We start from the raw sequence: 24821 nt of genomic DNA on the forward strand, positions 1-24821 counted from the left end.
TGATAGTTGCATTTTCTTTTTTTAAACTTGTGTTTCCTGGACCTGGTTGCTTGTTTCTCTCACAGAATCTGGCAACACCGCAGGGGCCAGGCGTAGCTACCGATCGAGCGGGCTAGCTAGGCAGTTTGGTGCTGCTGCTGTGTGAGTGTCGTCCGTAACCTCAGTCTGTCTCTGGCTCTCTGCTGCTCATTGTGGCTACAAAACAAATGTCTGCCGGAGGAGCCAGCAGCGTCGGTTCGGCTGGCGGCGGCGGCGGTGGAATGACGCCCGTGCGCCGGAAGAAAGACACCACGCCGTCGTCGTGGTTCTGGGAGAGCCCGGACACTCTGGCCCAGCTGGAGGCGGTGCGAATGTGGGTCGGAAAACACTACAAAAAGGTACAGAGAGAGAGAGACCGAGACGTGACTGCTACTGCACTGGCGAGACATGGCCTTCCCGGCTATGGGAGCGATGGTAGTGTTGCCAAGTCTGTTGTATAAGCCAGTGGTTCTCAAACTTTTTCATGGCGAGGACCCCCAAAATGATATGTCTTTGGCCGCGCACCCCCATCTCTAAATAGTTTGTTCCAGGGACCCCCAGAAGCCAAGATTTGTGTTAAAAATGTTCGCTTTACAAATATATATATTTGCACTCATTTTCATGTTTTTTCAAAAATAGCAGAGCTTGTAGATCTGCTATTTTTTTAATAATCAAAGTATTAAAGGTTGAAGTGGTTAAAATGATTGTGATGCTATATTAACACATTTTGCTGGGGACCCCCTGGAACCCCTCCAAGGACCCCTGCTGGGGCTTTTTTTTTGGATTGATTTAATACTTATAAACAGTTTGCCAAAACAAAACCCACAGAAAGTACAGTTCTATAAGGTCTGCTGAAAGTATTAAAACCCATTGGGGTTCTCTGTTTATTCAATTCATCGAAACATAATGACAGACAGATATACAATACTATGCAAAAAGTTCTACTCATAAACGAGTAGAAGGCAAAAAGTAAAATATGGACAGTAAACAGATCGTGTCTAAAGTCTTACTTTTTCTAAAAGTGTAAAGTTTATTATTTGGCCTTCCTTCCTAAATGTTGTTTAAACCAGTGGTTCTCAAACATCTTCATGTCGAGGACTCCCAAATAAATATGTATTTGTCAGGGACCCCACCCCCGAACTGTTTACTGTACATACTTTTCTTTTTGATTACTACTCGTTTATATGTTGTTTTTGCATAGTATTGTATATTTGTCTGTCAGAGTGAGTGTCACTAAGTGTTTCAATGAATTGAATACACAGGAGGACCCCAATGGAAACAAGCCATAGTGTTTTCTTTCTTGGGTTGATTGATTGATGTACTTTATTTAGTAAGACATGAGAACAACAGTACATGGAAGTACAAATTCACAATACAAGGTCTACTAAACTGGAAGACTCATAAAAGCACAGAGCTTGTTTCAAATGAGTTCCCCTAATTCAATTCTTTTAGCATTGTATTTGTATTAAACTCTTTTTTCCCCCTTTAAAATAGCCGTAGTCGCTTCTTTTGGGCTTGTTTTCATAGACCTGGTTGCTTGTTTCTCTTGCAAAATTTGGCAACACTGAGCGATTGTTGCTTGCATTGTGAGTGGCTCATTTGCGTTGTCAGGCCAACCGTACGGTTAACGGGTTATGCGTTCTTTCAGGGACCTTGTTCAAGATCAACGATGTAAACAAAGTTGAACGTAGTATCATTACACTGTTATTATTGTGTTTATTCATGTGTAAAAAGACAGCCCTGGCCAATCATAGCGCGCCCGTTCTTCCTGGTAATGGGATCTCATCTCAGGGAGGCAGCTACTGCTAGCTAAGAAGTAACAATACGGCCAAGAAAAACCAGGGGTCTTCACCAGGGGGTCCGTGCCTCTAGGGGGTCCTCAGTGTTAGCCTACTACAGGGGGGGGGGCAACAAATATTTGTGTGATAGGATTTTCTTTTTACATGAACCACTTGAACCTTAGCAATCAGCATCCCTATTCTGGGGAGATCATTAGCCAAAAATAGCAGATCTACAAGCTCACTGTGAGCTTGTAGATCTGCTATTTTTGTCAAAGAGGTTTGGTGTAGATGGAAAAAAGAGCACATCAAGTACAGGGTGAAAAAAATCTTTTCCACTGCAGCTTAAGCAGGGTGTTTTGAGGGTTTAAGTGGTTAAATGTCTGAAAATACACATGAATCCAACACACTACTGATGACTGTGCTGTCAAACAAGTCTATGAAACCTTTGAAAAAGTTTAATCTGCAACACAATCATATACAATATGTAGGGGGGGGTCCCTGCTTCATCTCTCTCTCTCAGATACGGGGTCCTTGTTCTGAAAAACGTTGAGGACCCCTGCTGTAAACAAATGAGAATGTTGGACATTGTGTTGAATTGTGGATAGCGTTTGTTTTCATGTTGGTGGCTTGCTGCTGCTGGCTGCCTGGACTTGATTTTTATTTAATGTACTTTGGTGACTCATGATATGCATGTCAGACACATAACGGGGTAACATCTGACGTCACCAAAGGCAATAGAATAATATAGTAACCAGTGTTTGGGGGAGACATTAAATCAGTGACCGTAATACTTTAATGCAGGGGTCTTAAACGCTTTTCAGGCCAAGGACCCCTTAACTGAGAGAGCGGGATGAAGCAGGGACCCCCCGCCCACTACATATTGTATACAATTGTATTGCAAATTTATACTTTTTCATAGATTTAATAGATAGCTTCATGGATGTGTTTGACAGCACTGTCATTGTGTATAGTGTAGTGATGTGTTGTATTCAAGCTAATGTGTATTCAGGCAGCTAACCACTTAAACCCTCAATCATTTGAAAACTTGTACTTGGTCTGCTTTTCTCCCCCTACACAAACTCTTTTTGGCGTAGAGCTTGTAGATCTGCTATTTTTTGGGGGGGGCTAACCCCCTCAGAGTAGGGATGCTAGGGTTCAAGTGGTTAATGTAAAAAAAGGTTCCTATCACACCAAGATTTGGCGGCCCACCCTGTAGTAACTCTGAGGACCCCCTAGTGGTCCTGACCTGGACCCCCTGTTGAAGACTCCTGCTTTACTGTTTGAGGTGACATTGTTTTCTCTCTCCACCCTCTGTCCTCTGCTCTTAGTATGTGGTGGTGGACGCCCCATCCTGCCAGGTTCTGGCCGCCGTCACCCTGCAGCTCCTCCAGTTCCAGGAGGATACCTTCGGCAGGCAGGCAACCAACCCTGCTCTCACCAAGCTGCCTGTGAGTCACTCTGTCTTTCTGTCTGTCTGTCTGTCTGTCTGTCTGCTTCTGACCTGTACTACAAGGGTCCCCACACTCTTCAGGCCGTGACCCCCCAAAATAATCATATTTGAACTGGGGGCGTACCCACTGTAGAGGCAGGACAACTAAGATCCAACTAAGATCTCGCCTCCCCATAGAAAACCCAAATAACCAGATTGGACCTTCCGTTCCAGAGATAATGGCCAAAACATCTTGAAAACGGCCATTTTCACCGGTCTTCGATCGCCGATTTGGGGGGAGGAGGGGGCAAAAAAAAATCTCGCCTGCCCTAAATGTAATTCCTGGGGACGCTACTGCTTGGAATTGTAGGCATTACATTCAGTTTGACTTGGTTCCACAGATAAATATTTTGAAAAAAAGCGAGAGCTTGTAGACTGGCTACTTTCCCAATGTTTGCCTCTTTCTCAGGTAATATTTGGCCAATTTGGTATTAAAAAGGATCCCTTACTAATGAGCCTTATTGGGGACCCCCTAAAATAATGTGGGGGTCCCGACCCCCAGTTTGGGAACCACTGCTGTACAAGATATAGCAGTCCTTTAAATATTAGTCGGAACCAGCATTGATTTTTTTTAAGTATTGTAATTACTGTCTCTGCAGACACAGTGTTTCTTGGACGTCCGGCCAGGAGGGGGACTCTGCCACATTCTGGGCTCTGCATACAAATTCAAGGTGGAGCAGGGCTGGTGAGTAACAGGTCACCTGTCGCCTCCGTCCGTCCCACACCAGAAAACACATCCACTTAAGGCCCAATGCATGCTTCTTTATGACGTTGGGAAACCTTCCGTTTCTGACAGACTTTTCGAACTCTAGTTCGGAGAGTCTGGACGTCTGAAGGTTCACGAGTTCTGAAAAAAAAGTTCTGAGACCGACAGACCGTCCATCAGAAGTTCGGAATGACGTCAATTTGTCCTTATATCACCTCCCTTTCTGAAGAAAAGTTTGGGCGTTGGAAAGGAGCATGTCCTGGGTCTTTTTTTCTTGGACAAGGTCATTTAGCAGTTTTCTGATGCAGTCCAGAGAGAATTGGTGGTATCATCATTATCATGTCAATATAATGTCAGTATCATTGTCAGTGTCATGTCAGAAGGAGCTCCATTGATCTCACTGAACCCAGTTTCGGCACAAAAATGGGTTCAAATTCGTTCTACTGCTATCCGTCCTATTTTTCATATTCCATCCTGATTGGCGAATTCCGAACATTGCGGGCCCACAATAACCTACCTGAACTGGCGGAGACCTGTGCTTCAAGGAGCACTTTTTCTATTTTCAGGAATGTGGCACAAAGGGCCTGGCCGTAGCAGTTTGTACTTCATAAGGTCACAGAACAGGACGGGGAACAGTGCTATGCAGTACAGCCAGTTTGTACTCCATAAATTAAAGGTTACAGAACAGGATGGGGAACAGGACTGTGCAGTACAGTCAGTTTGTACTCCATAAATTAAAGGTTACAGAACAGGATGGGGAGCAGGACTGTGCATTACAGTCGGTTTGTACTTCATAAATTAAAGGTTACAGAACAGGATGGGGAACAGGACTGTGCAGTACAGTCGGTTTGTACTTCATAAATTAAAGGTTACAGAACAGGACGGGGAACAGGACTGTGCAGAACAGTCAGTGGCGTTTGTCCAAAGCACCCAGTGTGCTTTTCACTTCAATTAAACGATGAGGACCAGAGCAGATGCTGCTGTTTTGAACAAAATGCCTCAAATCATGAACACAGCGTGCAATTGCGGTGAAACTTCCCACTAGGCCGAGGAAGAAATGCCACTTGAAATCTTTCAAATCAGCCTCATGGTGGCGCTGTAACAGGCCGATTTGTGTTTTTACCTATAACTGCACCGATCTGTGTAAAACTTTGTATGCGCACTCCCTAGAGGCCAAGGAAAAACCCTTGCCCTGCATTTTCACATTTGCCTTTTATATCGCCACCAGGAGGCCGACTTATGTAAAACTCGTATAGGCCTGGTAGGCCAACCGGACACACATATTAAATTGTTACTATTTATTCTTTTATCTTCCTCCACTAGAAAGTACACTGTGGAGTGTCCCAATGACAGAAAAAAAAGACTTTTTCAGTTCAGCACACATACAGTATGGCAAATTAAAGCCATGATCTTGAAAACGTGAGATTCCTCGAAGTCTGTATGTCTCTGGCGACGTTCCATTAAGCTGTCAGGGTTCTCTGCAGAGCTTGACATGGGATTGAGTTAAGGGTGAATTTACACTTAGTTGCGTGCCGTGTCGCGTGCCGAAAATCATCTCTTGTCCTTTCCCTTCCCGTGTTCCTCATAGGCGCAGGTTTGACTTGCAGAACCCGTCAAGGACCGAACGCAACGTTGAGATGTTCAGCACTATGGAGAGGGCCTTGATCCAGGTGAACATACCACAAAGACACAGACAAACACACACACACAAACACACACACACCACCAGCTAGACTGTATTGATTACATTGATTCAAGCTCTCAGTCGCCACGACTGATTTCAGTCATTTGGATTCCATAGAAGCCAGCATCGTCTTCTATGGAAGCATGTCGCACACCGAAAATAGCATATCTACAAGCTCACAACAGCTTGTAGATCGGCTGTTTTCGGTTATTAGTTATGTTAAGATAAAAGCGTATTTGACGTGGTCAAACTAGCAATAGAATACATGTTCTGAACATAAACACGAATGGTTTCAGGTATTTCTAAACATACGGTTTAGAATTATAAATACCTGAACATCATCATTTTTGACTGTGTTACTTGATTCAGGAAAACGGCTCCTTTTGTGCTGTTTCACAAATCACATGTTGGGTCTTGGTATGACAAAATGGTTCAGTGATGACATTTTATATTGCTTTATTCCATGTGGTAAATTTGCGTGTGTGTGTGTGTGTGTGTGTGCGCGCGCGCGCAGAACAACTGTCTGACGCGACCCAAGGTGTACGTGGATCCTGTGCTGGAGCAGGAGCTAGCCAGCAGGCTGACTAGCATCATCACCAAGCACCAGGTAAACCAACGCAGAGAGTGAGGCAAAGTGTCGAAGTACTTTAAGCCATTAAGACCTGAGGCTGATAAGAAAAAATGTATGAAAAACGTATGTTGCAATCAGTGGTTCTAAAACGTTTTCATGCCAAGGACCCCCAAAATGATATGTATTTGGCCCCCGATCTCAAAATAATTTTGTGTCAGGGACCCTCAGAAGCAAAGATTTGAGTTAAAGATATTCGCTTAAAAATATATATATTCAAAGATTTGCACACATTTTCACGATTTAAAAAAAACCCTTGTATATCTGTTATTTTTGAATAGCCAAGTGGAAAATTTGATTATATTAAGTAATTTAGCTGGGGACGCCCTGGTAGTCTCCCAAGCCCCCCTGGGGGTCCCCAGACCCCACTTTGAGAACCAATGTGCTATATATATATATATATAGCTCAATCTAAAATGACACCGATGCTTTCCCGGTTTTAATGGGTTAAACCTAAATAAAATAACAGATCTACAAGCTTACAATGTGTCGCACTGCGTCGCGCCGTGGGCTTGTAGATTGGCTATTTTTTGCTATTCGTCGTACAATGAAGTTAAGTATATAGGCCATAAGTGGTTAATCGGTTCGCTTCTTAGAATGACCAACTAAGATTAGACCCAGGGAGATTGAGTCAGTGAAATTGACCCTGCATGTAGTTCTGAAACATGTACTTGTGTGTCTCAATGCCTCTGGGTAATGTAGTTGCAATGTCTGTCCACAGGGCTCTGTGACTGAGGACAGAATGCTGGCCACTCACCATATCTACCCCCTACAGCCTTCGACAGACGAAGGTCAGTTGATGTGTTTGTGTGTGTGTGCGCGCTCTAGTGTTGATTTTGACAGAACATTTTTATTTAGTTTTAGTCATAGTCCTTTGAATAAAATTCTGTTTAGTTTTAGTCATATTTTAGTCACCTGAAATGTTTTACTTTTAGTCTAGTTTTAGTTGACTAAATATAAGATTTTAGTCGACGAAATCTACAGTGGATTTAGTCAACTAAAATGTATTTTTGGCGGGCCGTGATGCCATCGAAATGGCAGATTTTCACCTAGCTGCATGCCGAACATAGCTGATCTACAAACTCACAGCGTGTGACACAGCGCGACGTGTTGTGAGCTTGTAGATCAGCTATTTTCATTCTGTGACACCCACTCGCACCCATGATAACTCTTCTCCACTAGTCCCTCCCTAACATTTTTGTCTAGTTTTTATTTGTTGATGAACTTGTCAATTTATTTATTCATAGTTTTAGTCATCATAGCGTAGTTTTTATTTTGTTTTTGTCAGTGAAAAAGGGTAGTCGACAAACATTTTCTGTCAAAGTTTTAGTCGACGAAATCAACACTGGTGCGCTCGTGCGTTAACACTGTACACGTTTGTGATTTTTTAACTGATGCATTTCTAATTTTCCCATATTTGCTTCCAGACGAATGGATTCGTCCCATCATGCGTAAAGACAAACATGTCCTGGTTCACTGGGGAATGAATCCTGACAGGTATGCTTGGGAAACACACACACACACACACACACACACACACACACACACACACACACACACACACACACACACACACACACACACACACACACACATCTTAGCTGTCCATTGTGTACGATGATGACACTTGCTCCAGGGTGGGGATGAGGGAGGGGGGGGGGGGGTTCAGCGATGTTGTGATGCGCGAGCCGCACATCCGTCTGCAGGTAGGGCAGGGGAGCCCGGACCTCTGGTGTCCACCAGCTTTGCATCATTTAGTTGGCTGTAGAGGACTTGGTGGGACAGGCGGTGGTCAGGCATACGGATGGTGTGTCCTATGTCCACCGTAGGTCTCTTTTGGCCATGGCTGCTTCCATACAGATGGATTTGGTGCTCTTCAGGGTTTCAGTGGAGGGGACCCTGTCCCACTGGGACCCCACACACACACACACACACACACACACACACACACAGACACAGACACAGACACAGACACAGACACACACACACACACACACACCCCTACCTCTATCTCTCTCTATAAGAACTAGCTTATAATGCTATAATTCCCTCATCTGTGTCCAATAGTTATGACACCTGGCTGTCCTCGGGTGAGGTGGATGGTGAGGTTGAAGAGCAGCCACATCCAGAGAGGCCCTGGAAGGTGAGCACACACACACACACACACACACACAGCCAATCTGTTACGGAAAAACCAGGTAACCACTTTAACCAAGGCATCCCTGATTTGGGCATGTCCTTATTGGCGAAACATTTTCGAAGACTGCTGTTCTAGAAGCTCATAACGCATTGACGTGTTGTGAGCTCGTAGATCGTCTGTTTTGTGAAAAACATCAAATTGGCCTTAACCCATTGAGACCTGAAGCCGATTCTACATGTCTCCTAAATCTCAACAGTATTCTGAAAAACATATGTTTCTATATCAGTGGTGCTCAATCTTTTTCATGTCAAGGACCCCCAGAAGTATATGTATTTGTTCGCGGACCCCCATCAAAATATTTTGTTCCAGGGACCCCCCAGAAGCAAAGATTTGAGTTAAAAATGTTCGATTTAAAAATATATATATTCAAAGATTTGCACACATTTTCACGATTTTTCAAAAATAGCAGATCTACAAGCTCGTATCATATCATATCATATCGTATCATAGCGCGGCACCAAGTGCCGCGCTATGATCTTGTATATCTGCTATTTTTGAATAGCCCAAAGTGTAAAATAATGCTTTTTAGCTCAAATCTAAAAATGCCACAGTTCCAGGTCTTAATGGGTTAAGTGCAACTGGAGAAATGATTACACATTTTCACACTCAAGTGTATGTATGTATATGTGTTCCAGGTCCATGCAGGCTGGGTGCTGGACACAGATGTTTTCAACGAATGGATGAATGAGGAAGACTACCAGGTCGACGACAGACACATACCCATCATCCTCCGTCGGCGCATCTACCTCCGTGATGACCAGGTGTGTGTGTGTGTGTGTGTGTGTGGGCCATTCATCATATTGATGATATCAACGTTGCCCAAATATGGATTATTTGGGGATTCACTTCCTTGGCGTACAGACAGTGATCATGAGAAGCGTGTAAGCCAGAGCCACAGCGCTCCTCAGAGCGGACACAGGCGGCTTTGAAGTGCTGGGAACAGGCTCTGCCTGCTCTGTTGGTGTAATTAACTCTTTAACTGCCAGAGTAATAGTGTAATAGTGTGCCACTGCTGCTAGTGAAAAAGAGTGATTTTACTGTACCTTTGAAAAATCATGGCATATTCTCTGTGACATCCGTCCTCACGGACAATTATCAGCACAGGGTATTCCATTGCACAGCTGCGGCCGCTTGAATGCAGCTTGTTTTTGCCCTAAAGCAAGAGCAGCTTGTTTTTGCCCTAAAGCAAGAGGAACGGAGATATAGTGTTTTCCCACAGGAAATAACAGGAAGTAAATGAGCTTTTTTTTTTTTTAACAACGTCAATTCCGGGTCTGTCGTCATCAGGCAGTGAAAGCATCATTCATACGGTTGATAACACCGACAGCTGGTGGAAAACCACTAAAAACACAAAATCTCGTCTTTCTCGTCGACGGCAGGCTGAGCCTTAGCAGAATCCGAAGCAGGCGTTAAGAGAGTTAAGAGATTCAATAGGGGATATATGTTTCATATACACAGATTTACAAATAAAAGGGCATCGGAAAGGGTTCATGCATTAAATTACAACCCGGTATCCCAGTGACACATATGACGTATGTCATTTGTTCTTGTTCTTTCCTGAAAACTACAAATGATGGAGCTTGCACAAAAATGAATTTCACCCAGTTCTTTACACCTGTAAACCTGTGATGTGACAATACAATCGATTCTGATTAAACCCTATTAGGTTTAGTTGACCGGAGTTGCCCAGGGGTTTATGCTAGACTCCGTCCCTTTTTCCCCCTCTACACTAAATCTGATCGCTGATAATTGATGAAATAATTATTTCTAGGACCAGAAGGCTACCCCGGTGAAGAAGAGGAGACGCTCCCCATCTCCACCCTCCTCTGAGGGCAGGAAGAAGGGAAAGAAGGGGTGAGAATAGATGATACTTTAATGAATTGCAAATACATCCAAGGGTTCCCCCATAGTTTTGAATGGGCTCCTAAGTTAGTATGTGTGTATGTGTAAACAGGAGGAGGCGCGGCCCACAGGAGGAGGAGCCAGAAGAAGACCTAACTAAAGACATGGAGGACCCCACGCCAGTCCCTAACATGGAGGAAATCTTCCTGCCAAAGAATCGTAAACACAGACACACACACACACACACACACACACACACACACACACACACACACACACACACACACACACACACACACACACACACACAAAATATATGCATTCATACATTCCTTTTATCTTCATTCTATTTTCTCCTTCTCGTCCAGTCAACCCGAAGAAAGACAGTGAGAACACTCCTGTCAAAGGAGGGACCATGGCTGACCTTGGTGCGTTTCAGCTCAGTGCTCAAGTTGTCAGATTGTCGTGTGTGTGTGTGTGTGTGTGTGTGTGTGTGTTTCCAAAATCCTATCTGTTTTAGGTGTTGTGTGCGTTCGTCGTTAAGTGATCTTGTGTGTTTTCATGTGATTCATACATTCGCACTTAAGTCATTTTGATTAAAAATTAATTGTTCTTTGTCTTTAACGCTTTACTTGTATTTCTTTGAGTCTAATTCCTTCTTTTGTGATTGTTTTTGTCTATCTTAGATGACCAGGAGGATGACTTCCCAGCAAGGGTGAGTGTGAATATATTTCACTCCTGTCCACATGTTGTAATAACTAGAGATAAGTAGCCATACATGTGCCATAGCTTATGTTTGAACCACCAGCGCAAAACAATGCGTCCCAAAAACACTGATGTAAGCAACATAGATCTAATTTGCATTGACATTTGGCTGGTCCTACATTTTCAAAGGGCCTAATTAAGGTTTAAGGATTGGAATTAGATTAAAGTCTAATTGTCATAATGCAAAGTGTAAAGGATGCTGTAACGTTGCATTATCAAACCTGTGTGTGTTCAGGAGGATGAGGACGGCAGAGCGGACTCCCGTCTGTCAGAGGTAGAGGACAACATCACCGAGCAGACGCACCACATTATCATACCCAGCTACACTTCCTGGTTCAACTACAACAGGTAAACTAAGCTTCACACAGTGACCACGTCTCTCCATAACCACTTAAACCACTGCTTTATACTTGGCCGTATTAACGGTGTCACGTGGTGAAGAAGATAGCCGATCTACAAGCTTTACAACGCATCACATCACACCGCGTTGAGAGCTTGTGAATCTCGATGTCAGCTTAATTCAAGAAAAGGTTCCACGCAATAATTATTGTATTTAATGTAAGTTATGCAATGGTTAAATTGTTTCTGAGTTGGCAACCTGCTGCCAGTGCTTTGAGATCACTGCCAGTTATTTCAAGGTAAAAATCCCAACAAGAATGTAAACTACAAACAGTAAAGATTTAAAAGAAAAAATGATCTGTTATGTCTGGAGTTTTTATATGGGCAAGCACCCTGCTCTGTACCATGACCTCTCTGTGTCTCTTCCTTTCTAATTAGAACAGCTTAAGATGGTTGTGTCACAAAAATGTTCATCAATCCTAAAGGTCATTACACACCGGCGATTATGCGAATATACGCAAAATTCGGACTCGTTCCGAATAATTAAAATACGCTTTTTCGCTTCACTTTTTCACTTTTTCGCTCCATGGAAGCTTGCATTGACTTTATAAGGTTTTTCAAAAAACGTATTATTCGCATGAGAAAATCGCCCCCGGTGTGTAAGGAGCTTAACCCTAACCCTATGAATTTAAATAAAATAGTTTTGATTGTTGAACTGTACTGTATATGCCAGATATGTACAGCCTGTCAGGAATGAACAGATTACGGTGTAACACTCAAATGTCTAACATTCTAACAACACATTCCTCGCTTTATTTCTATTTCTGGACATTTGTTGAGGGAGCCAGACTTCTGTGTGGGGGCATGTCTTTTCATGCTTTTAACTGCAAACCTGTATGCTGTGTGTTCCAGTGTTCACCAGATCGAGAAACGGGCGCTACCCGAATTCTTCAACGGCAAGAACAAGTCCAAGTCGCCAGAGATGTGAGTGCCTCTGACATCCATAAGTACCAAACCTCTACAGTGTCAATGACAGTGTCAATGACAGTAGTGTGTGTGTGTGCATGTGTGTGTGTGTGTGTGTGTGTGTGTGTGTGTGTGTGTGTGTGCGTGTCATACTGTAGCTACCTGGCGTACAGGAACTTCATCATCGACACGTACCGTCTGAACCCCCAAGAGTACCTCAGCTCAACGTCCTGCAGACGCAACCTCACCGGAGACGTCTGTGCTGTCATGAGGTACTGTAGGATGCTGTGTGACTGTGTATGTGTGTGTGTGTGCATATGCATATGCATGTGCCCAAGGCAGATGTACTTGCTTTTGTAGGACTGTAGAGTGCTTCTACTGTACTTGGTTTTCTGCCGTAACTTTGATCATGGTATGTGATTTGTGGCAAAACCAAGCTGCTGCCCGGACCAGGGCTCCCCCGTCAAATAGATATTGTATCTCAGTGGTATTTCACCTGTAATAAATAAAGGTCAAACAAATATATATGGATTTGGCCGCAGACCCCCCACCAGGGACCCCCAGGAGAGAAGATTTATGTTAAAAAAACTCAAAATGTGCACTTTGAAGATTTCTTTTTAAATGATCCAAAATAACAGATGTTCGTGTCGTGATGCGAGCTTGTAGATCTGCTATTTTTGAATAGCCAACGCTAAAATGACACAGATGCTTTCCTGGTTTTAATGGGTTAATTGTATTTTGGCATGAGGACATGTTTGTTTTCATGAACTGTGTGTGTGTGTGTGTGTGTGTGTGTGCACAGGTGCCATGCTCTGCTGGAGCAGTGGGGTCTGGTTAACTACCAGGTGGATGCAGAGAGCAGGCCCCTCCCCATGGGACCCCCGCCCACGCCGCACTTCAACGTCCTGGCCGACACGCCCTCTGGACTGGCCCCCCTGCAGCACAAACCCCTGCAGGTAACACACACACACGAATACATGAACTCTCGCCCCAAAAGACGCTCGCCCGGGGCAAATCCGGCGACCTCGGAACGCTCGCCACCAGGTATTCCTAAACGTAACCTCAGTAAAACTATGCCTAAACCTAACCTTATTCCTAAACTTAACCTCAGTAAAACTATGTCTAAACCTAACCTTATTCCTAAACTTAACCTCAGTAAAACTATGCCTAAACCTATCCTTATTCCTAAACTTAACCTCAGTAAAACTATGTCTAAACCTATCCTTATTCCTAAACTTAACCTCAGTAAAACTATGCCTAAACCTATCCTTATTCCTAAACTTAACCTCAGTAAAACTATGCCTAAACCTAACCTTATTCCTAAACGTAACCTCAGTAAAACTATGCCTAAACCTAACCTTATTCCTAAACTTAACCTCAGTAAAACTGTCTAAACCTAACCTTATTCCTAAACTTAACCTCAGTAAAACTATGTCTAAACCTATCCTTATTCCTAAACTTAACCTCAGTAAAACTATGCCTAAACCTATCCTTATTCCTAAACGTAACCTCTGTAAAACTATGCCTAAACCTAACCTTATTCCTAAATGTAACCACAGTCAAACTATGCCTAAACCTATCCTTATTCCTAAACGTAACCTCTGTAAAACTATGCCTAAACCTAACCTTATTCCTAAACGTAACCACAGTCAAACTATGCCTAAACCTAACCTTATTCCTAAACTCAACCTCAGTACAACTATGGCTAGCCCTAAACCGCTGGGGGCAAGCGGTCCGTGAGAAAAATGGGGGCGAGTGTGTTTTGGGGCGAGCATTTCGGTTACCACACACACACACACAGGCCATGACCACAGATCTGCAGTCGTATTTGAAACAGTGTTGATTTTGACAGCAAATTTTTATGTGGTTAGTCACTGGGTCTCTTCTCCACGAGTCCCTCCCTAACATTTTAGTCTAGTTTTTATTTGTTGATGGAATTGTCAACATATTTAGTCATAGTTTTAGTCATCATAGCTTAGTTTTTATTTATTTTTAGTTTTGTTAAAAAAACATAGAAAGGGCGAAGAAACATTTTCGTCATAGTTTTAGTCGCCGAAATTAACACTGATTTGAAATTGACGCTCATCCTGTTTCTGTCCGTCTCTAACTGTCCATCCTCCTGTCCAACTTCCCTTCCTATTTTTCTGTCTGTCTGTCTATCTGTCTATCTGTCTCCCTCCACTATCAGGTGTCCGCCTCACAGCACATGCTGTATTTCCCGGAGAAGAGTAGTCGAGAGAAGCCGTCTGCCGACTATCATAACTTCGGCCTGCGCACCGACATCTACGCCAGGAAACACCCCAAGGTACCATGACATGACATCATCATCATCATAACACAACACTCTGCTTTAACTGAACATACGAGCATTAATAATAACCAGGGTTTTTCCTTTTCTTTTGGTTCTCAGAGCAAAGTTGCAGGGAGGGAGTGGACGGAGCAGGAGACACTGCTGTTATTAGAGGTAAGGGGATTGGATGTTGGTGTTGTCAGAGGTGTTAGAGGTAAGGATGGTGTTGTGATTGGAGGTAAGTGATGTGTCGCATCATGAAGCCTTGTGATCTTGTCAATATGCGACAGGGAGTGACAAAGGTTTTGAAAATGCATTGGTAAAAATGTGTGGGAATCCTGTATAGGGCTTAAGGGTGCAGTCACACCAAACTTTAATTGCGGGCAGATCCTGCCAATGCTTTTCAATGGGAACGGAGCGGTTTGTTGCCATTCGAGGATTTCCACAAATAAAACACTCCGTTCCTAAGCATTGGTAGAATCCGCCCACATAGGCAGAATAAAAGTTTGGTCTGACCACACCAAAAGTGGTTAAAAGGAACAAAAGTGTAGGTGAAAAATTACTTTTCGCAACTTTCTCTTGGCTCCCTCACTCTTCCTTCCCTGTCTTCTTGTCTTTTTCCGTGTCTCTTTTTCCTCTCTTTTCTCTGCGTCAGGCGCTGGAGGTGTACCGGGACGACTGGAACAAAGTGTCGGAGCACGTGGGCTCCCGGACGCAGGACGAGTGCATCCTGAACTTCCTGCGGCTGCCCATCGAGGACCCGTACCTGGAGGACACGTCTACCTCGCTGGGCCCGCTGGCCTTCCAGCCCGTGCCCTTCAGCCAGTCGGAGAACCCCGTCATGAGCACCGTGGCCTTCCTGGCCTCCGTGGTGGACCCCCGCGTGGCCTCGGCTGCCGCCAGAGCAGCACTGGGTGAGTGTGTGTGTGTGTGTGTGTGTGTGTGTGTGTGTGTGTGTGTGTGTGTTTCAGAGATCGACCGATTCATCGTTTCATCTGATCAAAAAAGATACAAAAAAGTGTATATCTATTAAGGCTGTATGCAACATAACAGAAGCCAGAAACACATTTAACTGTGAGGGTAGCTAGATGGCGAAAAACCACACAATAAATTAAAAATCCCACATTGTTGAAATGTTCTGGCTCTACTTTGTATGTGGGTTAGGGTAACGTGTGTGTGTGCACACACACACACACACACACACACACACACACACACACACACACACACACACACACACACACACACACACACACACACACACACACACACACAGCACAAGCACCTGCAATCTTGCATGCATAAATGAGCAAGCAACGGGCTAAGCCTATGTGTGTATATATACTGTGTATCTGTCTGTCCAATCTATGTATGTACTGTGTATCTCTGTCTGTGTGTCTGTCTAATCTATCTAATTATTTGTGTGTCTCTGTCTATGTATGTATGTATGTATGTATATAGAGGAGTTCTCTCAGGTGCAGGAGGTCTCTATGGAGAAACTGTGCATGGCCTCCAGTCAGCCTGAGAATGCGGGTGAGGCTGTAATACCCCCCCCCCCCCCCCCCACACACACACACACGTCAACACACACACATACTGAGTATTTTCCCTCCATCTATCTAACCTCTATACTGAATGTCTCTCTCAGAGTCTATGGATGCAGACAAAATGGAGACGGAATCCATCACACAACAGGTGATACGATTATGACAGTCTGTACAGGTTCTGGATCTACTGATATTTTATTGTTTCTTACCTCAAGTGTGTTTGTGTGTCTGTCTCTGTCTGTCCCAGGCCCCTTCAACCACCATCAAGAGGGAACCCAGCGGAGTGGCAGGGGACGACCAGCTAGTGAAAACGGAGAACGTTGAAAGCACACACACAGACGACGGAGATGGTGTGTGCGTGTGCGTGCGCTGTGTGTGTGTGTTAGGGCTGGGGAGTTAACCAACAATATATCGAAGCCGATATTTAGATCCAATAACCGACTTAAACTTGCTCATGTAGGTTAATCGAAAAATCGAGAAGCAATTTAAGAAAAAAAAAATATATATATATATATATATATAAAAGATAAAGATAAACATAAAGAAAACTTTATTGTCCATTAAATTGACATGAAATGGAAATTTGTCTTTGGCACACCAGCAGTCAGTTACAACAATAAAACATTACAAAAATACACAGGTGCATTAAAATACTATATAAAAATGCACTCACATTAACACAACAACAGTGGTCATGACCAGTGGCGATTAGACTATCTAAACATTTTCTTATTTAAAATGTCCACAGCAGTTGGCACAAACAACGTTTTGTAACCCTTCTTTCTTGCTAGTTTTAAGCCTTCTAAGCCTCCTGCCCGAAGGCAACAAGTCGAATTTGTTACAGAGTAAAGAGGATGGGTAGAATCATTGTAAATCTCTATATATATATATAATAATATATAATATATATTGTATCAACGAATCAACATGAAAAAAATCGAATCTTTTTTTTATAATTGACTTAATGGATTAATGTGATTAACCACCAGGGCAAAGGTTTGAAATAATTCATAATTCAAGTCATATCGCCCGATCCTAGTGTGTGTGTGCATGCCTTCGATTTCGTGGATCTGCTATTTTGATGCTTTTGTGTGACACTGTAGTATGATCAAGTAGGGGCGTTATTTGATATCTCCCTCTCTCTCTGTCTCTCTCTGTCTGTCTCTCTCTGTCTCAGTCTCTCTCTCTCTCTCTCTACTCCCAGGTGGAGGAGAAGAGGGGGAGGAGGCCGCGGAGCTGCGGGAGGGAGAGGTGGATGAGGGGAGGAGAGGGATGGAGCTGGAGCTGGTGGAGAGCAGCGTTGCCACGGCAGCGGCGGCCGCTCTGGCCTCAGCCGCCACCAAGGCCAAGGTGAGAGACACACACACACACACACACACACACACACAGACACACACACAGACACACACACTCTCTCTTTCCCTACTTGTCATCCTCTATCTCCTTTTCATGGATTAAAGTTCTCAGTCGCCACAACTGATGTCAGTCATTTGGATTCCATTGAAGCCAGCAGCATGTCTTCTATGGAAGCATGTTGCAGCAACATATATAGTTTAGAATGATAATAATATACCTCATCATCATCATTCGAGTGCCCTCGAGATCTGCGACACAAGCTGCTTCCACTGGTCTCTGTTGCTCATTGCCACCCCAAGCTCATTCACAGTCAGTCCTGTATCCCTACTCAGAACATCTGGAAATGTGAGTGGTCTGGTTCCTCTTGATGGGCAGGGTAGTCTCCACAGAAGAATATCTGAGATGACCTGGTCTTTTGCTCTGTGACAATGTCCAGCAAAGCGGAATCTTCTTTGTGCCACAGCAACTGAGATGGAAGGGATGCCACCATAAATCTGAGCTTTAGTGGGATGGTTCCTCCATGAAAGGTTCTGGACACGCATGAGGAGTCTTGTGTATGTTCCGTCCAGACGATCTCGTAGCTCCTTATTCATTGTCCATGTTTCGGCACCATACAAAAGGATACTTTCCACACAGGCTTTGAAAAGGTTGATCTTGGTAGCTCTTGAGATGTCTGACTGCCATATTTGATGTAGCTTATTGCAAGCACTCCAGGCCTGACTTTTCCTTGTCAGGAAGTCCTTTCTGCTACTGACTACATACCGTCCATTAATATACCTAAACAGCATCATTTTTACTGTGTTTGTGTGTTAATTGTTTAGGAATCGGGTTCCTTCACAAATCACCGATTGGGACTTGGCCTAACAAAAATGGTTCGGTCATGAGATTGTATTTTTGCCTTATTCGATGCATTACTCTTTTCTGTGTGTGTGTGAGCAGCACCTGGCGGCGGTGGAGGAGAGGAAGATCAAGTCCCTGGTGGCTCTGCTGGTGGAGACCCAGATGAAGAAGCTTGAGATCAAGCTGAGACACTTTGAGGAGCTGGAGACCATCATGGACCGGGAGAAAGAGGCTGTGAGTCTCAGCCCTGTTTTTACTGTGTCATTGTAGGATGAACCTTTTTGAGGATGCCCGCAGTTGACGGCTTGTACACGTCACTGTCAACGGTGGTTCTCTAGGGCAGTGGTTCCCAAACGATTTTGGGGGGTTCCCCAGATGTGCAACGTTGTTTTCTCACTCAACAGTAAACAAACCAACATACAGTATACTGTAAGTGTATATGGGTATCTGCACGTTTCTAAAGTGACAATTTGAGGACTTTATTTGTGTGTATCTGTGGAACAGAGTCAAATTAAATGTAATGCCTCAACTCCTACAATTCCAAATGCTTGTCAGGGTGGGGTTCAAATATGATTTTATTTTGTGCCCCACAAAAAGAAAATTTGGTCTCCCTGGGACCCAAATAGTGAACATAGCCAATTTAATAACCTGTGGCCTGCTCAGAATACGGAAGCTAGCGTTCATGTGGTTAAAAAACTTTCCTCATTTTCCATTTTCGTTTTGTTCCGTTTGGTTACAGCTGGAACAACAGAGGCAGCAGCTGCTGACCGAGAGGCAGACGTTCCATGCAGAGCAGCTGAAACATGCAGAGATGAAGGTTCGCCAGCAGAGGGAGCAGCAGGGCCAGGCTGGATACACCATGCAGCAGCACGCAGGTCTGGACACAAACAACAGCTACGTACTGTAGCAACGGACTAACAACGTGCAGAAAATATTTTAACAAAGCAATTTTTTTATTTGGAAATATGCATGCAAAGCCAAAGTAAGCAGAGGTGCTGTGCAGATGCAACTTCAGTTCATCTTTGTTAAAGCTGCAATCCAGAACATATTTGAATGAATAAAACGTTATTTTCACCAGTCTATTATAGAGTACAGTATGTAATACAATAGAACCACTGGTTCCCAAACCTTTTAGCTCGAGACCCAAAAAAGAAATTTTATCTCTCCCCGGGACCCAAATTATAGTGAAAATAGCCAATCTACAAGCCCACATTGCGACACTTTTTTTAACTTCATTTGATTTTCTTTTTTAATTTATGAAATTCTGTTTATGAAAATGTTTTGAAATATATATATATTTTTTATGTAGTAAACGGAAAAAACCCCTGAATATTTACTTGTGATACATAAAAATGCTAACCTGACTCCGCCAGATGGGGCGGTATTGAGTTCACAGGTTCACAATACAGCCTCCATCTGGCATCACTCAGAGATTGGAGCTACACCGAAACGCGGCGGGTCGAACCAATCGGCGGCTGCTAGGGGCGGAATCTTGGCGAGACCGGATGTGATGCCATCGAGAAGCACTTATTGTGTTGTAGTTCCTTCACGATTCATCATGGTTGAATAGTATACAAAAGAACTACTGGTGGCGCAGCTACTTATACACCATGTAGACACCGTCAATATGATTGGTTGGAGTTAGCACGCCCAGACGGTGATAGACAGACGGTCCCACCCAATCACCTGCCAAGTAGCTTGAAAAAACAGACCGCCGTCTTGAAGCGGTTTGGCTACGGAGGTCCCAGATGGAAGTAGGCTGTGAAACAAGTGTGTGAAGCAAGCTTCTTCCATTTGGCGGAGTCAGGTTATAAAAATGATCCGCGACCCAAACATGGGTCCCGACACACTGTTTGGGAAACAGTGATCTAGTACATCTGCAGTGGTTGGAGGTGCTCTCCCTACTCTTCCATTGAGGAATTTAGACCCCGGAGTCATGTAGAACTCAAGTAGTACTGCCCGAAGCTCATATTTCCCCAGACCTAGTGGGGGATAAACCTTTGATTATGCCATTTGATTTAGCATTGATCTGTTCTGCAGGCCAGGCCATGCCCGGCAGGATGATGCCGGCTGGAGGAAACGCCCAGACCATGGCCCCTCGCCACCCCGGAGCCCCTAACGGCATGTGTGAGTGCATTCTTTCATGGATTCAAGTTTTCAATCGCCACGACTGATTTCAGTCATGCATTCCATAGAAGCCAGCATGTATTCTATGTTGCGCAGCGATAATAGCCGATGTACAAGCTGCGATATTGGAGCATTTGAAGTGGTCAAACTAGCAATATGTTCAGAAGCATCTTCCGTAAAACTGCAATTTGAAAATTGCAGATATACAAGCCTTTTTTCTTTCTTTCTTTCTGTCTTTTGTCACAGATCCATCCTCCCAGCCTGATGGGGTGGCTGCCGCCCAGCCAGGACCTCCAGCCTCTAGCCATAGCTAAACGCACACACACACACACACACACACACACACACACACACACACACACACACACACACACACACACACACACACACACACACACCCTTATACATGTACATAAAAGGCTGTCTTAAGTACCCGTCTCTCTCAGTTCAGTAACATACGGTCAAGTATTCATGTCCTTTTGAAACAATTGTGCCACACAAACATGCTCTGTATGTGATGGTTTACGGCTCAAACTCCATATATCTGTGAAATATTGGTGTCGTGACTCCAGAGTCAAGGAAAACGAGGCAGACTGAACTCGGCTCATTAAAGTTGTTTTGTATGAAAGTGTAACGTGTGTTTATATCACTGTTCTGTGTCTCTTCATGCATGTGCATGAATTAAAGTTCTCAGTCGCCACGACTGATTTCAGCCATTTGGATTCCATTAGAAGTGAGCATGTCTTCTATGGAAGCATGCTGCGCAGCGAAAAAAGCCGATCTACAAGCTCTCAATGCGTTGCTTGTATGTAGGCTATTTTCGATCATCATTTTAAGATTAGAGCATTTAAAGTGGTCAAACTAGCAATATGTTCTGAAGTATCTTCCGTAAAATCTTAATAAGTCTCGGATATTTCATATAAAAGCAAAGGCTAAAGCCTCAATCTGTGATTTCTTCACCTGGTTGGCAGTATGTAGAACAGCAGGAACGATATTACTAAAACATCGTCATTTTACATATTGTGTTAATTGTTTAGGAATCAGCGCTAGTGTGGGTTGGGGCTTTTTTCACACTGTTACACAAAATGCACATTAGGACTTGGTCATACAAACATTTTGAGTTTAATCATACATTATTTTGTTTTAATCCATCTGACTAGTAGTACTGTTTGAAGCTCATAAGCGCAATATTTCCCTTGGCTCACTCCCACAAATGAAGTGGGAGTGTGCATAAACCACATGACACCAAAGTGAAACCTAGTCGACCATTGTAAGGATAAGACACAATCAGCAGGGTGGGAAGATATTAGAGAAGATGCCTCTCACTTTGTAAGTGTTCAACATTTTTTTAAACATATTTTCTCCGTCTAGTGGTACCCATAGAAATCATTTAATTTCGGTTCTGCATATCGGTTCCTAGACGTGCTAAAAGTCAACCAAGATCTCGCCTCTCCTAGAAAAATAATGTAAAAGACTGACCGAAAAATTCTGCTCCCGACAGCAATAGATACATTACTGCGGTAACGTGAGCTGCCGGGCGTGGCCGGTGGCTCACGTTACTGCAGTGATACATTGGCTGCCCCATTCGCACCTTTTTCAAAGCTAAAAGCTCCTGCATATCAATGGTCCAAGTGTGACCTCTTATTAAGTACCGTTATCTGTAGGAGGCATAGGCTACTGTCAGATTAGCGGAGTCCAAAGGTCAGGAGTCCAATAGAGAATGGATAATGGTCCTGGGTTTCATGAATTGAATTACTGAGGTGAGTGACTAAGTACATGTACTCATGTACTGTACGTAAGTATTATTTCCAATACTTTTACTTCTACTCCACTACATCTCAGAGGCAGAAATTGTACTTTTACTCCACTACAATTATTTGAAAACTTTAGTTACTAGTTACTTTGTAGATTTTGATTATTACAAAACATACAGTAACCACTTCAGCCCTATTTCGGCCATTTGAAAATAGCCGATCTACAAGCTCACAATGCGTCACGGATGACGATTTGACACATTGTGAGCTTGTAGATCTGCTATTTTCAAAAGATTTGTATACATTTGAAAACTTGAAATGGGACATTTTGTATAATGAGTACTTTTACCGCTGGTACTTTCAAGGTTCAAGGTTCAAGTTTATTAGTGTCCCCGAGGGGCAATTTGGTTTGCAGCATATAGCATCAGTACAGTAAAACAACATTAAAACAGACAATAAAAAACAGTACAAAACAGAACAGTAAAACGTCCATAGCCGATACATAGAGTTCACATTAGGTCATAAAGAGCAAAGTGTAAGGTGCTATTCAGTGCAGTGTACATGGCCATTGAAAAAGAATACATACATGAGAAACATGTACATTCATGTACATTCTGATGCAAACACTTTATTTTGAATTCCGGACTTTTAATTGTAACAGTATTTCTACATTGCAGTATTGATACTTTTACTTAAGTAAAATATTTTCGTACTTTTTCCATCACTGAAGGATGGTAGAGTGTGTTGTTAATGTTGTTTTGTGGTCGTTTAATTAATTAATGCACGCGCATGTGGCGACACATCTCGCCTACCCTAAATGTAAGTTCTGGATACGCCACTGGTGTGTGTGTGTGTGTGTGTATTTCTGAAATGAAACTGAAAGTGACTTCTCCAAAAGGAATGGCAGGCCTACTATTATTAATGGCTATGAGCAATAATGCACATAGCCAAATTTGTTACGCTATTCAATATTTGTTTTAATTTCTTGAATTCATATTAATTTAATTTGCAAGAATTCAACTGTATGGCATGCTAATGTTTTGACTTTTGAGACATATTGTACTTTATTACTACATAATAGTAAATAGATAATTCTACACAATAAATAAATATATGTTTTAAATAATTGATCTCAATATGGACCCATTATAGTGATACGTTTTGCCGTAATCATGTAACTCTACAACAGAGGCATAGCCATGACAGCAATGGTACAAAAAATGTTTTTAAAAATGTATATATATTTAAAACAATTGATCATTTTAAGTATTTCCTATATTCAGTATTCTGTTCCTATTAAATAAACATTAGACCTCTTATTTCTTTTACCATTTTGGAACCGAAATATGGAACTGTTTGGAACCGGAACCGGACTCATAGAAATCCTAACGATACCCATCCCTCGTGGGTGCTCAGCTGATAGGTTAACTCAATAATCCACCGAGGTGGAAGGAAGCGGCACTCCAAAATAAGGGTTTGCAAGACACTGTCAATCCGTTAACATTTTCTTAATATTTCATACAGAAATGCATTCCAAGTCCAGTGGTGGGGTGTGGGATTTAGTGCCATGTCCTGTGCAGTATCTACTCCTGCCTTGGCAGCAGTGGCTGTGATTGCTGTGGCGGGTGTTGTGGCGGGTGCAATATATGTGACCAACAAAAAACATGGTAAGTGATTCAATTTAAACCATTCTAAAAAGCTTCAATTGTTGTAGTGCTTTGTGGTTTCATATTTGCCATGGCTACAATAACAAATGAATACACAAAAGCACAATAGCTTATCTTATAGCGTATTTAGTGACAACTTTTCCTTATTTTCATTTTCATTTTTTTCTTATTTGCTGGTTATATTTCAGCCATGAAGTAATCACTGTGGAATGGACTGACAAGGAAGACAGCCTGAAACTGCTAATTCTTGCAATCATTGAAGTACACAAATGTAAAATGACAAATGCTGATTGACTCATAATGTTTCCGTCTATCAGCATTCACATGCACACAAGTGCACATGTAAAATAATTCCATAATGGGAGACAAAATGTGACAAGACCACAAATAAAACGATGAATTAATGTACCTGCTCTTTGAATGTCTGACTAATGCTGCAAATATGCTGTGGCCTAAGAATGTGTTTTAGCCTAATAGGCTACACTGACTGTACAATAACATAAACTGGTCTACCTGAAGTCTTGAGGCCAACATGCACCATGGATGTCAAAATAGTTTCAAATTGCACATGGTGGATTCAGGCTATTTATGTCCGTTAACGTAGGAATGAGCATAAACTGAATATCGTCCCTGTCAGGCAGAAACCTTGTATTTACAGAATTATGTTTTTTTGTAAATTAATGCCTTGCTAATTCCAATGAAAACAAGAGTTAATGTTAACAAGAGCTTGTGCTATATTAACTACTAACATGCTCTGCAAGTGTCAGAGTATGAGTCGAAGTCAGAGTTAATATTGTACAAATCAAATCAAACCGACAGGTC

At 42.9% G+C, this 24821-nt stretch overlaps 1 protein-coding gene and 1 long non-coding RNA gene across 4 annotated transcripts; both read left to right on the top strand.

Annotated features, from left to right (window-relative positions):
• Positions 1-121: 121 nt before the first annotated feature.
• On the top strand, positions 122-21095 carry smarcc1b (SWI/SNF related BAF chromatin remodeling complex subunit C1b). Of its 3 annotated transcripts, XM_084079595.1 has the most exons (29): positions 122-377; positions 3128-3247; positions 3888-3973; positions 5583-5664; positions 6193-6285; positions 7028-7097; positions 7734-7803; positions 8374-8449; positions 9142-9267; positions 10278-10360; positions 10461-10567; positions 10717-10776; positions 11035-11063; positions 11349-11461; positions 12365-12436; positions 12577-12690; positions 13221-13374; positions 14607-14723; positions 14829-14882; positions 15364-15622; positions 16170-16241; positions 16357-16403; positions 16503-16605; positions 17433-17605; positions 18551-18685; positions 19191-19326; positions 20492-20578; positions 20825-20892; positions 20961-21095. In XM_084079595.1, the coding sequence occupies exons 1-28, from the start codon at positions 207-209 to the stop codon at positions 20890-20892; spliced, it is 2877 nt and encodes a 958-aa protein (XP_083935721.1). In that variant the 5' UTR covers positions 122-206; the 3' UTR covers positions 20961-21095. The 3 variants fall into 3 exon arrangements, with proteins under 3 accessions (XP_083935721.1, XP_083935720.1, XP_083935722.1); XM_084079594.1 differs by having other exon boundaries at positions 20825-20978; XM_084079596.1 differs by having other exon boundaries at positions 17460-17605; positions 20825-20978.
• A 656-nt stretch (positions 21096-21751) lies between these two features.
• On the top strand, positions 21752-24510 carry LOC311061997. Its single transcript, XR_014602445.1, has 3 exons — positions 21752-21907; positions 23857-23999; positions 24188-24510. It is a non-coding gene; the product is annotated as an uncharacterized lncRNA (long non-coding RNA).
• Positions 24511-24821: the final 311 nt, after the last annotated feature.

This window comes from Gymnoscopelus microlampas (genome assembly GCF_963454915.1).
Source record: "Gymnoscopelus microlampas genome assembly, chromosome: 15".
NCBI lineage: Eukaryota > Metazoa > Chordata > Actinopteri > Myctophiformes > Myctophidae > Gymnoscopelus > Gymnoscopelus microlampas.

Bases quoted from the DNA above. Each gene is read 5' to 3' on its own strand.
- smarcc1b (XM_084079595.1), top strand. From the start codon at position 207: ATGTCTGCCGGAGGAGCCAGCAGCGTCGGTTCGGCTGGCGGCGGCGGC. The intron at 8,450-9,141 runs GTGAGCACACAC...TATGTGTTCCAG, and splicing joins ATCCAGAGAGGCCCTGGAAG to GTCCATGCAGGCTGGGTGCT. The intron at 14,883-15,363 runs GTAAGGGGATTG...TCTCTGCGTCAG, and splicing joins AGACACTGCTGTTATTAGAG to GCGCTGGAGGTGTACCGGGA.